The sequence below is a fragment of the Microcebus murinus genome, chromosome 19 (assembly GCF_040939455.1).
Source record: "Microcebus murinus isolate Inina chromosome 19, M.murinus_Inina_mat1.0, whole genome shotgun sequence".
Lineage (NCBI taxonomy): Eukaryota > Metazoa > Chordata > Mammalia > Primates > Cheirogaleidae > Microcebus > Microcebus murinus.
Genome location: NC_134122.1, coordinates 44,088,352 through 44,102,766, shown reverse-complemented (window position 1 = coordinate 44,102,766; position 14,415 = coordinate 44,088,352). Strand labels below are relative to the sequence as shown.

The 14,415-nt window shown below is 35.9% G+C and overlaps 1 protein-coding gene across 5 annotated transcripts in view; it reads left to right on the top strand.

Moving 5' to 3' along the window:
- Window positions 1-14,415, top strand: part of LYST (lysosomal trafficking regulator) — a 408,790-nt gene that overhangs the window by 349,497 nt on the left and 44,878 nt on the right. For all 5 annotated transcript variants that reach the window (XM_075995487.1, XM_075995488.1, XM_075995490.1 and 2 more), the window contains 4 exons: window positions 4,649-4,801; window positions 6,939-7,183; window positions 10,946-11,012; window positions 12,709-12,865. In XM_075995487.1, the coding sequence (XP_075851602.1) occupies window positions 4,649-4,801; window positions 6,939-7,183; window positions 10,946-11,012; window positions 12,709-12,865 (622 nt within the window). The remainder of the gene's footprint in view (window positions 1-4,648; window positions 4,802-6,938; window positions 7,184-10,945; window positions 11,013-12,708; window positions 12,866-14,415) is intronic.

Below are 14,415 nucleotides of genomic sequence, written 5' to 3'. Positions count from 1 at the left end.
CCCCCAGGTGGTGCGCATGGCACTCATTATGTAAGTATACACCCATACCCCCCTCCCCCCTCCCACCTGCCCGACACCTGACAAATGTTTTGTGGTTTTTTTGGACATTTTGGTTACATTTTATATCTTTGTCTCTCCCTAGTCTTTTAATTTTTTGTAGATACAGGCTCTAGTATGTTGCCCAGGCTGGTAAAAGATAGTTTTAAAAAGAAGATGGTGCCATCTCCTCTGTCTTACAGCCCAAGTCTCATAGCAGTTGATACTATGAGTCAAATTCTAAGCACTCCTGTTATTTCAATTTATGTCCATTCTTTCTCATTACTATCCTCAGTAGCAACAAATTACTACTCCCTGCCACTCCTAGTTCACTATCAAGTATCTTTGCCTGCAGAAAGGAAAATATAATTGAATAACTTATCCTGACATGCAGTTTAGTAATGATAATTTTTATTCTTCTGTAAATACTGATATTAATCAGAAAATAACTACAAAGACTCTTGATTCAAATTTTTTGTATAGTAAAGGTTTTCAGTCATTTGAATTAGTTTGTATACCATTAAAATATTTATTGAGATTCCTGTAATATAAGAAATAGGCTTTTTGTTTCAGAAATGTTCTAAAGCCAGGAATTCTTAAGAATATACTAAATGAGATTATATGTGATTTAATGATGAATATATATTTGATTTTAAAGAAATTAAGGAGTGAAATCATAAAATTTGGTTATAACATAGGTAGTGTGAAAAAATCATGAAAATACTTAATATAGCCAAAATTTGAGTAGGCATTCTTTTCTAATCTATATAGCAATTACTACAAGGTTTGTCCCAGCTAGTAAAAATATTATGACATTATTTTTCGAGATGTATCTCTTTTTATCAACCAAAGAATTCAGTAGTTGATATTTGAGACAACATTTTTTTGTGTTCAAAAGGTAACATTTTCTCCGTTAAAAATTCTTATAAATATGTCCTTGCTTTTTAATGGATTGGAGGATACTTTCTTTCGCTGTACTTTTGTAGTATTTGTTCTTATGTTTGCTATCTTCATTAAGTGTACAAATGTGTGTGCAAGTATCTCATGGCCCATTTTTGTCATATACAAATTTATTTCATGCAGAGCACTTAGCAGAGATGTTTAATTAATGTATGTTCAATTGCACATAGATGTTTAATTAATGTATGTTCAATTGAATGAATGAATGAATGTTGAAGCTAAACAAAGGTGGAATTAGGTTTTAAGTATGAGCATATTAGTTTCATTAAGACATTTTATTTTATTTTAATATTTTCTCTACCTCTACTTCTAAAAATTATTTGGGAACCAGGACAATAGTAAAACACACATAGAGTAGGGCAAGTCAAATAAAAAATTAAAGTAAGGATTTGGAAGGGTAAAGAGCCTGGGATGAAATAGTTCTTGCAATTGAATCTTAAATTTAGCTTTGAGCTTCCTGTTAGTCAACATAAAAAAGTAAGTAAATGCAGTTTTCCAAAAGGAAAAACTGATGGAAGAAAACCCACTAGGATGTAAGTTTGTTTGAGGAAATAATTTCTAACTAGTTTTAAACTTTAGTAGAAACTTTTTTCATGATTTCTCCATTAAAAGCATTGAATAACATAATTGATGTATTCGCTTACAATTTATAAAAGAATTAGATGCATATTTTTTAAAGTTTTTTTGATTTTGTGCTTTGAGAAAGGACTTAGTAATGGTAGGATGTGTAGACCTATCCCCTAACTCTTCATTCCAGAATGCGGAGATTTGCCTAAATAAGCTGGGATTAATGCTTTCAAGGACATCCAGCCTTCCAGTGGTCACTTTCTCATCTCCTTTCCTTCTGCTGACCACATAGGAAAGGACTGTAGCTGTTTAATATGTGTTGATCTGTGAGGTTACATTCAGTGGGGCTTTATTTGCAGGGGTGCTGCATTGGCTGCAGAAGTGTTCCTCCAGAGACTCTGCTTTGCCTTTGCTGGATGATCTGGGGGCATAGGGACTGTGTTTCATTGCTTGGTCATTTCCAGGCCATTCAGATAGGTTATTGTAAACCTAAAATCATATGGTGGCAGGCCCACAGTTAATAATTCTCAGAGAAACTTTTTTCTATTCTCCACCCAGGCCCCTGGCCAAAAGAGACAAGCTTCCCCCTTTATTTATTTATTTATTTTTATTTATTTATTTATTTATTTATTTATTTATTTATTTATTTATTTATTTTATTTTATTTTCTTCTTCTGGTTTTTGTTGTTTTTTTTTTAGTGCTCCAATGAGTCATTCATCTGCCTTGTTTTATTTTTATTCTGTGCTTGTCTCCTTATTAATTGTAAACTCCTTGAGACCAGGTGATTGTATATCGTATACAATAATGTTGTATATCATATTCCGTAATAGCACTGGATTTTCTTTATGGAGGAGACTTTAAGGCAACGGGCTGGAAGAGAGAGCTTTGTTGGGTTTCTTTTTTTTTTTTTTTTTTTTTTGCCTGTTTTGATGAACATCAGAAGGAATATGTATGATCACTAATTCTCAGGAATAAAATAAGGAATGCAGAATTGTTCAGGGAGAGTTGAGATACTGTTCTACCTACCAAATGATAGTGTTACTGATTTTTAAGAATATGTGTGTGTGTGATATCCTTAGGATATTTACATTCATTTGACTATAGTTGGTATGTAATTTTTTCCAAAATGATTTTTAATAATGCTACTATTTTTTCATTAAATTATCATAACACCTTCCAGTTTGGGTAGGTTAACAAGTATTATTCTCTCAAATTAATACAAAGAGCAAAAAGATATTGTTTCAAGTATGTTGTGTACTTTGTTTTGGGAGACAGTCTTGCTCTGTTGCTTAGGCTAGAGTGCTGTGGTGTCATCATAGTTCACAGCAACCTCAAACTCTTGGGCTCAAGAAGCTGTCCTCCTCCCTCCCCAGTAGCTGGGACTACAGGCATGCACCAGGCCCAGCTAATTTTTTTTATTTGTAGTTGCCTAGCTAATTTTTTTCTATTTTTGGTAGAGACGGGTCTCGCTCTTGCTAAGGCTAGTCTGGAACTGTTGACCTCAAGCCATCCTCCTGCCTTGGCCTCCCAAAGTGCTAGGTTTACAGGTGTGAGCCACCACGCCAGGCTGTTGTGTACTTTAAATAGATCTTTCAGTTACATGCTCAAAAAACTTTTTTTTGCAAACCGACTATATCCCAGGCACTGTTCTATAGGCAATTGTTTTACTGCGGCAAAGGACAGAACCTGGCATATAGTATGCATTCAATAAATGTTGAGTTAACAACTCCTTTGTTCTTTTCCTCTCCCTTGACTCTGCCCCAGTTGCTTTTCCTTTATTCACTCCTTCCCCCTTTATTGATGAGCACATATGTCTAATCTTTCATTAGGAATTTGTCCTTCCTGGGTTTTAGCATTCTGAAGGAATCTCAGTTCTACACTCTGATTCCAAGGAGCCCAAGGCCTCATCTTCTGTCTTCAAGAGAATATTAACCTAAGTCACTTTGTTTCTGAAACAAGGTAGAGTGTAGTAGTATGCATATATATTATATATGCACATACAAGCACATATAACCAGGTAGCCAAAGCATTGCTTCCTCCTTGCTGCTGTTCTTTTTTAAAAAATTTCTTTTTATTTTTGATTCCTGGGGATTTCATTTTCCTTATTTTCTTGCAAGCTCATCTATGAAGTTAAAAGAATATTTGCAGGCTGGGCATGGTGGCTTATGCCTGTAATCCTAGCACTCTATGAGGCTGAGGCAGGAGGATTGTTCAAGGCCAGGAGTTCGAAACCAGCCTGAGCAAGAGCAAGACCCTGTCTCTACAATAAATAGAAAAATCAGCCAAGTATCGTAGCACACACCTATAGTCCCAGCTACTCAGGAGGCTGAGGCAGGCAGATCACTTAAGCCCTGGAGTTCAAGGCTGCAGTGAGCTATGATGACACCACTGCACTCTAGCCTGGGTGACAGAGCGAGACCCTGTATCAAAAAGAAAAAAATTTGCTTAATAAAAGAATAAAAGAAGCCAACCTGAAAGGCCACATACTGTATGATTATCAAACTATATGACATTCTGGAAAATGCAAAACTATGGAGATAGTAAACAGATTAGTAGTTGCCAAGAGTTGAGGAGAGGAAAGGAGGAATGAATAGAGGGAGCACAGAAAATTTTTAGGGCAGTGAAACTATTTTGTACGATACTGTAATGGTGGATACATGCTATTATATGTTTGTCAAAACCCATAGAATATACAATACACAGTGAACCCTAAGGTAAACTATGGACTTTAGGAAGAAAAATGTAGCAATATTGGTTTCAATTATAATAAATGTTCCACACCAAATGCAAGATTTAATAGGCAAACTGTGAGCATTGGGGGAATGTGGGGGGTCGGGAGGATATATTGGAACTCTGTGCTATCTGCTCAATTTTCTGTAAAATCTATGAATTTTTTAATTCCTAAATTTTATCTACCGATTTGAAAGTGTTTTGCAGTGGGAAGATTTCTAGGTAATCTTATCTGCCATTTTGCCACAAAAGAAAGATTTTAAAATTTCATTTTGATATTTTTAAATCTAAAATTAAAATAATTTATTTATAGTTTGTGCAAAACAAATATTTTTATTTATTTCTTTGTCTTAGAGCCTTCAAGGAGAGTTGGAACCAGCATCATTTTCTTGGACATATGAAGAAATTAAAGAAGTTCACAAGCGTTGGTGGCAATTGAGAGATAATGCTGTAGAAATCTTTTTAACAAATGGCAGAACACTCCTGTTAGCATTTGATAACACCAAGGTAAATTCAGCTTTATTAATAGATATGTATGTTTTGACAATCATGGACCAATGTAACTGTATTCATACTGATTGTATAAAGGTTTCTGAAATCAAATAAAAATTGCCTTATTTCTTAGTCCTTATTAAAGTAAAGCCTTGGTTATATCAGGATTGTTTTTATTCTTCAAAACTGTGTTAAATTCCAATTCCTCAAAATGACTGAAAGAAGTAGTTTAAACTTGCTCAGTGCTGTAGCAGAGTCCATCTTTGGCAAACCCTATCTTGACCTCAAGTTTCTTCAGCTACCATTTCTCTGCTCTTCTTTGTAGAAAACATTGGAAAAAGTTGTATGTGCTTGCTGCCTCCAGTTCTCCTTTAAAATGCTCTAGTCAGACATTCTTCTCACCACTCTGGTCAGGATCACTGGTGACCTCCGTGTTGCTCAACCCCTCAAGGTCATACTTTTTAGTCCTTGTCTTACTTGACCTGTCAGCAGCATTTGACAAAGCTGATTATTCTTTCCTTCTCAAAGAAAACCTTCCTCACTGGGTTTAAACTTGCTTAGTGCTGTGTTAGAGTCCACCTTTGACAAACCCTGTCTTGATCTCCAGTCCCTTCAGCAACCATTTCTTTGCTCTTTTACAGAAAACCTCTTGCTCTTCAGGCTGTTCTCAACACAGCAGCTAAAGTGTATTGTATCATTCTATTCCTCTACTCTGAACCCTTCAGTTATTTCCATGTCACTCAGTTAAAGCTGAAGTCCTTCCAATAAGCTAGTAAAGTCCTGAGTGATCTGGTACCTTGTTACCTCTCTGACCTCATCTTCTGCCATTCTGTTCTCTAAGTCATTCTCTCTGCTTCATCCATGGTGACTTTCTTTTCCTTGAATATGTCAGGAACACCAAAGCTGCAGGGCCTTTGCATTTACTGCTGCCTGGAATACTTTTCCCTTTAGAAATTCAAATGATTCTCTCCCTTACTTTTATGGGGATCCTTGATTAAATGTGCCCTTATCAGAGAGGCCCTCTCTGATTATATAGAATAGCAACACCTCTCTCCCCTCACCAAGCATCCCTTATCTCCCTTACTTTGCTCTGTTTTTCTCTGTAGTATTAGCATCAGCATTGTGTGCCTCTCCCCAACAGAATGTCAAGACTGCTTTCTTAAGTTGCTTTTTTTTCAGTACCTTGAATGCTACTATATGTAGGTGTTCAATAAATATTTGTTGAATGAATGAATGAATGCTTCCTTTTCCTTCCAGAGTTTGATTTACAGTCTGTCATAAATTCCCTTCCATGGACCTTGACTTCATCAGTTGGCAACCTTCAGATTTAGTCTACAGGTTTAGGCTGCTAAGCACACCTTGCTTCTGCCTGTTCCATAATTACAGCTGCATTTCCTCATTGTTGTCATTTACTTTTAGTCTTGTCTCTCATTATCCACATCTGTGGCTTTTCTTCCTAGGCCTGAAGTATATACCTGCTTAAGATGGGTATTTCAAATCTGTTTTTATCTAAGGTTTGGCTCATCTATTTTTTTTTTTACCACTTATTACCAATTATCATTTAATTGCATTAGAAGAATCAATACCCTTTTTCTGTGATAGAATTGTTGTGAATCTCAAAAAAAGTTTATATATGTTTTCAATAAGTAGTGAAAATCAAATATCCTATTTACACAGGGTATTTTATTTAATTCTTCATGAGGTAAATATTATCACTGTCATATTACAGATGTGGTAACAGCAGCACAAAGGGTTTAGCAGGAAAGCAGACCAGATCTATCTAATTCAGAAGACCATGCTCTTTTACTACACCATGTGGTATTTATTAGAAGAAAACCTTTCTTTTTTCTTTCTTTTTTTCTTAGCGTCTGTATATAAATGAGTTTTCTATACAAACCTTTTCTTGTAAGTTTCTTATTAACAGATTTCTCCAGCAGCAAAGCATAGTGGTTAAGAAGAGCTTAACCTTTGGAGGAGGACCTGGATTTGAATTTCAGTTCTCTACAAGTTAATTTTACTGGGCAAAAAGTATTTTCTTGGAGGACTTTAGATTAGTAACATGTCTGTAACATCATGGGTTCTTTGGAGAAAAGTTCCAGTAAGTTTAAAAATAACATCGGGGTTGTTTTTTTTTTTCCTCCTTCCCTTTTAGGTTCGTGATGATGTATACCACAGTATACTCACAAATAACCTCCCTAATCTTCTGGAATATGGTAACATCACCGCTCTGACAAATCTATGGTATTCAGGACAAATTACTAATTTTGAGTATTTGACTCACTTAAATAAACATGCTGGCCGATCCTTCAATGATCTCATGCAGTATCCAGTGTTCCCATTTATACTTGCTGACTATGTTAGTGAGACACTTGACCTTAATGATCCATCAATCTACAGGTAAGTAAAAACATCGCCTTTTGGATTTCTCCATCCATATGTTATATTTATCCTATTAAAGTTTTCATTATGAAAAATTTTAAACCTGCACAAAAATAGAATGAATATATAATGAACCCCTATATAACCATCACTCCAATTCAACAATTATGAATTATGAAGATTTTTGCCAAACTTCCATTGTCTCTTTTTTCCCCTTTATTTAAGGCAAATCATAGACATGTTGTTATGTCGCTTCTGTTTCTACAGTATCCGTCTCTTATAAAAAATAGGGCATTTTCTTACATAACAGTGTCATTATCACATCTAAGAAAATAAACAATAAATCAGTGATATCCTCTAATATACAGTCCATTTTTTAATTGTTCCTGATTATCTCAAAAATATCTTTTTATAATTGGTTGGATTGAATTAGATCCATTGTTGCCTTTAGCTGCTGGATCTTTAAAAACATACATCTAGAACAACCATTCTTTTTTTGTATGTATTTTTTCTCTTTCTTTTCTCTTGACATTGACTTGAAAAAACTAGGTCATTTATCCTGTAGGATGCCCCACATTGTGTTTTCTGATTGCTTCCTATGACATTATATAGTTTGTTCCTCTAGCCTCTGTATTTTCTAGAGACTAGAAGTTAGTTTCAAAGTCTTGCTTAGATTCAGGTTCAACTTTTTGGGTGCAAGAATCCTTTGTAGGTGGTGATGTGAACTTTATATGGCATCATATCAGGAGGCCTACTGTATTCCACTCCAGTGATGCTCAGGTTGACCTGTGGGTTCAGGCCCCCACTGAACTTGTACCTAATAGTTTTGTCCATTGATAATTATTGCTTGAATAAATTATTTCACTAGGGGTTGCAAAGTGTTTACTTCCTATTCTCTCATTTCTTCTAAATTTATTAGAAGAAAACATAAAAGTGAACCTAGAATATTTTGTTGTGTCAGAAAGCAAAAAAACTAACATATTCTTGTCAAAAGAACTCAGAAGCCAATTTGAAGTGGCTCTCACTGACATAGGATCAATCATCTAAGAATAAAAAGAATAATGACTGCAACTAGTTAAAATAATTTACTTGAGATAAAAAGATACATAAGGTCATAGTGATACTTTTTAACAGGCTAAAAAAAAAACCCAAAAACAAACAAAAACAAAATTCATTGGTCCCATTAGAGTTAACTAAGACACCAATTCCTTACTTTAAAATTTGGTAGTTAAAGGAAGAGAATTCAGCATTTACTCTGCCTTTCTTGAATAAACTACTCAAGAAATAACCAAATAGCCCTAGATGATGAGGGAATATTTTGTTTATTTATTATGAAACAGTATCCTCATATTTAATATAAAGAAAAATTGACTCCAAATATTTCATTTTGTATTTTATTTCAGTTATAATTGCCAAAAAGTAGGCCTAGTTCTGATAGTTCTCAAGAAATCGATTCAGTTTAATGCATTTGTCAATTTACAAAGGAGCAAATGACACATTATTTCTTTTTCAAACATTTTTATACATTGCTGATGGACATTTATTTATTTACTTATTTAGAGACACAGTCTCACTCTATCACCTGGCCTAGAGTACAGTGTCATCATCATAGCTCACTGTAACCTCAAACTCCTGAGCTCTAGCCATCTTCTTACCGCAGCCTTCCCGTGCCTCAGCCTCACAACTGGCTGGGACTACCGACGTGTGCCACCATACCCAGATAGTTTTTCTATTTTTTTTGTAGAGATGGGGTCTTGCTCTTGCTCAGGCTTGTTTCCAATTCCTGGCCTCAAGCAGTCATCCCACCTCAGCCTCCCAGAGTGCTAGGATTACAGGTGTGAGCCACCATGCCTGGCTAACATTTAAACATTTTAATACACTGCTTGTATAAATAGATACAAGGAAGGCAATTTGACAATAATATATCCAAAGAATTCTTAAAATGTATATACTCTGTTTTAGCAACTTAGCTTCTAGGAATTTTTTCTTAGGAAATATTTAAGGATGTGTGCTTTACCGGAACGGTTCCCACTAGAAACAAGTTTCATGAGGGCAGGAGCTGTATTCATCTGGTTTATTGCTTATGATGGTGCTTGGCACTTCATGTGAAAGTTTAGCCATAAACAAAGTCCTCATGTCATTTTTCAAAGTAGCTAAAATTTAGAAATAACCTATATGCTCGACACTAGGTTTGAATAAATTGTTATGTGTTGCACTGTTAAAACGATATTATGGTAGTGTATGTTTTAGGCATTGAAGATGTTCTTTTTATTTAAAAAGCTGAATATGCTTTTAAATAATCTGGTTACACAGATAAGCAGAAAAAACATCTGGACAAGCATACACCAAAATATTTTACCTAGAGTAATAGTCTTGTGGCTGATTTCAGTTTATTGTTTGCTCAACTATAATTTCTGATTTTTTAATCACAATCATTAGTATAACTGTTTCCAAAAAAACCTTTATTACAAGTGGGGATCTTAAACATGATTTCTTGGTGGGGCACAGTGGCTAGCACTTTGGGAAGCCGAAGCAGGAAGATCACTTTAGCCCAGGAGTTCAAGACCAGCCTGAGCAGTTTCAAGACCCTGTCTCTACAAAATATTAAAAATTAGCCAGGCATGGTGGTATGTGCCTGTAGTCCCAGCTACTAAGGAGGTTGAGGCAGGAGGAACCCTTGAGCCCAGAAGTTGGAGACTCATGTGAGCTATGATGTACCACTGCACTCTAGCCCGGGCAACAGAACAAGACCTTGTCTCCAAAAAAAATGATTTTTTTTTCTATTTTGAGATGTTAATTTTTATCTATTCTATAAAAAGATTTGTACTTTTTAACAACATTTCTATGATTAAAAGTCTCAAAAGCAAAATTATTATTTGATATCATTAATTTCAATATCCCCAGAAAATAATAATTTACCAAAAACCAGGTGTATAACATGTGACTAAGCAGATTTGGTTTACTTACTGAAATTCAGGCAAATCTTGCTATTGGTCTAGTTATGATGTCATATATTGAAATCCAGGTGGTCCCATCCCTGTGTCAGACCAGATGGTTCCTTAGCCAGAGGAGCCTGCCTTTCCTCATCAGGTTTTTTTCTCTTTTTCTTTCAAGTGCTGCATGGGGACACCACTTGATTCTGTAGCATTTAAGTGAGGATTCATTCCTTGAGTTTTCTTACATCAAGGAATGGTGTTGTGTGGTGCTCATACAATGTGAACACCAGCACTGACACATTGGCACACATGTACACATGCTCCATATGCACAGTGTTATTACTCAGTGCCTACTAACTAGATAGCAACACACTCCAAATCTCAACTTATTGTTTCTTCAATTTTTACTAACCAGCATGTCCCCATGATCATAATTTTCATCCTTCACTCTACACTCTACGTCTAACTGTATGTAGAATCTGGAAAGTAGGGACAAGAATTTCAGGGGTTGGTAGGAATCAGCTTCCAAGGGCAGCATCCATTACAATTCCAGAGGAAGCTACAGGAGTAAGGGTAGGAGAGATAGCAGCAGCTCTAGCTCTCCTTGTTTAGGTTACTTATAAGTCAGGAATTCCCAATACTGATGTGAATCCATGGGAAAAATTCTACCTTAATAGTTTATAAAATCATTATTTTAAATGGTGGCTGTTAGTTGCAAAGCAACATGTATAAGCAGTAAACTAAAGGCTGAGCATCTTGTTGATCACATATTTACTTAAAGGCTGTACATGTAAGCAGGGTAATCTTAACAGTGTCACAATATTTCATTTTTTATCTTTTGTAGGAATCTCTCTAAGCCTATAGCTGTGCAGTACAAGGAAAAAGAAGATCGTTATGTGGATACATACAAGGTAGTTTTAGTTTTTATTCATACTTTGATAAATGAAAAATGGAGCTTTGTTTTAGCTAATGTGTTTTACCTAATTTTAAATTTATGGTATTATTTTTTACCTTCTTGTACTTTGATTGAAATCATCTAGAAACCATCATGTGAAATTAAATATCATCCTCTATCTTAATTCTCTAAAAACACTTGCCCAGGCCAGGCACAGTGGCTCACGCCTGTACTTCTAGCACTTTGGGAGGCTGGGGTGGGAGGACTGCTTGAGCTCAGGAGTTCAAGACCAGCCGCCTTAAACAAGGCAAGACCTTGTCTCTACAAAAAATAGAAAAATTAGCCAGGCACAATGATAAGCTCCTGTGGTCCCAGCTACTTGGGAGGCTGAGGCAGGAGGATTGATCGCTTGAACCCAGGAGTGTAAGATTGCAGTGAGCTATGATCATGCTTCTGTACCCTATTCTGGGCAACAGGGCAAGCCCATCTCCAAAAAAAACACAACAACAACAACAAAAAATACCAAATACCACTTGCTCAGAAAATGAATACATTTATTTTAGCATAAATTGAAAATTAATAATTCATTATCTATTCAAATATATAATAATTGTGTTATAAAAAATCACAAAGATTTCCAGGGATCTGCTATTCATACCCCTAGTGTCATTTATATAACAATATATTTATAATGTACCATAACCATTAATCATATTCAAGAAATCATGCATTGATTATTAAACAGAAATTTACCAGATCTTAAAATTTTTCAATAGAAACAAATGACCTCTTTCTGTGAAATTAATATCAATAGAATTCTATTGGAAATTCAGAAGAACTCAGTAGCTTCACATTGTATTCTGTACAACAGTGTCAAGATAGGAGCAACTGAAGCAATTTTCTCATATTCATCACATTATTTTATGTCACAGTTCCAGAAACATCTTTCTAAGCATTTTATGACTGTCACTATTTGATTCTTCAGCAGTTGAAAATGGAGCATTGCTGTGGGAATCAAGAAGTGACTCTTGAAAATTCACTGCACCTGACTTCATTATCAGAGCTGGACAGAATCTCTGGGAGATGAGACTAGTGACAGTAAATGTTTGGATGAGCGTCCTGCTTTATGATGGGAAGACAGGAGCAGTGAAAAACCACCATATTCTTTTTTTTATCTCTTTGCAACTATACTACAAAATAACCATAAAATGTTATAATATTAATAATATCAATAATATGACACAGTTTTTACATTTCTCTTGAGTTTCCACTTCTAGAGAAGCATTTCTCCAAATAACATAGCATTACATCTTGAAATTCTCTTTTAAAATTCAGATTTCTCTAGAGGTAGAAACAGCTCTCATTTTTGAGTGCTTGATCAGCTTAGACATTATTGAGCCATTGGTTGGGAGGCATGGTGCTGGGAGTTAGGATGCAGAACACATAAGTTTTCTATGAGGGAATGAGAGAGTGGAGGTGAAGAATGTGGCATGCTTCTCTAGTGTTCTGATCTTGGTGGGGCACCAAGGAGGAGACCCCAAGGCGCTCAAGGAGGCTGAGGTCTCCAAGCAAAAGTGGGAGAGCAACCAGGCAGTAGAGAATGGCAACAAAGGGGTGGGAGAAAAGGATGGAAAAGAAAACCATCCAGTGCTTTTCCAGTGTTGCCTGGGGCCCCCAGTCATAAATTCTCTCTGACTCACTATTTCCTTCAGTACTTGGAGGAAGAGTACCGCAAAGGAGCCAGGGAAGATGACCCCATGCCTCCGGTGCAGCCCTATCACTACGGCTCCCACTATTCTAACAGCGGCACTGTGCTTCACTTCCTGGTTAGGATGCCTCCTTTCACGAAAATGTTTTTAGCCTATCAAGGTAAGGATTTTTTTTATAACTGCCTAAAAAGTCATGTTGGGTCATCAGAAGAAAAAATAAATTTGACTGGCTTTTTAAGAACTATCAAGACTAATCAAACCACAGGAAAAAGAATTCTATTTATTCCTTCACCAAAAAGCTGTAGTAAGCCAAATCATTTTACTAATAATGTCTCAGATTTTAGCTTCAAATTAAGCATGTCTATGTTTATAAAAATGCAATTCACTTTTTAAAAATTAAAATGTAATGAACAAACCATAAAATGTATCCTTTTAAAGTATATACAATTCACTTTTTTTTTTTTTTTGTAATTATCAAAAGGAGTTTTATTGTCTAGCTCGAGCTAGGGTCTGAGCCGCCAGAGTGCCAGTGCAGTGGCCTCTTCTCCGGGCAGGGACCCTCCTTTGTGTGTTAGTCCCCTTTTTATTTTTTTATTTTTATTTTTTTTTTTATTTCGGCATATTATGGGGGAACAAATTTTAAGGTTTCAATAAATGCCCTCCCCCCCACCGACAAGTCTGAGTTTCCAGCATGACCATCCCCCAGATGGTGCACATCTCACTCCTTATGTATATATACCCGCCCCCCACCCCCCTCCCACCTGCCCAATACCCTATTACTGTAGTACCTATGTGTCCACTTAGGTGCTACTCAGTTAATACCAGTTTGCTGGAGAATATATCTGGTGCTTGTTTTTCCATTCTTGGGATACTTCACTTAGTAGTATGGGTTCCAGCTCTAACCAGGAAAATATAAGATGTGCTATATCACCGTTGTTTCTTAGAGCTGAATAGTACTCCATGGTATACATATACCACATTTTATTAATCCATTCTTGGATTGATGGGCATTTGGGCTGTTTCCACAGCCTTGCAATTATGAATTGTGCTGCTATAAACATTCGAGTGCAGGTGTCTTTTTTGTAGAGTGTCATTGGATCATTTGGGTAGATGCCCAGCAATGGGATTGCTGGATCAAATGGTAGATTCACTTGTATTGCTTTAAGTTATCTCCATATTGCTTTCCACAGAGGTTGAACTAGTTTATGCAATTCACTTTTTAATGACATTCAACTTAATAATTATTTCAAAACATATAAGTTACCTTTGGAGCCTACATACATTATTTGTACATAGGGTACATTATTGTAGTTTGTCAAAGGGGAGTACATTATTGTAGTTTATTATAACTCCTCTCTCTAATAGGAGAGCCACACTGGCACCTTCACTATAGTAGTTTTCTAGTTAATAATCTTCTACCTCACCATTGTAAGCAGCAGCCTGCAGGCCTGAAGATGACTTAGATAGGAATGAATTTCCTGATTTGTGTGTAATAGAGACACACCCACCTGTCAGTTTCTAATTAAAACTGTGGTATTAGCTCTATAGTTGTTTCTCATGGCACCCAGAATCCTTTGTGGAATCATTTTCCATTCATTTACTTAACCCATCTTGAATTTCTTTATGTTTTTTACTTATATATGACCTCTTGGCAGAATGGACTTTGTAAAAGGAGCTTTCGTATATTTGTCCCTCTGTAAGTACACAGAA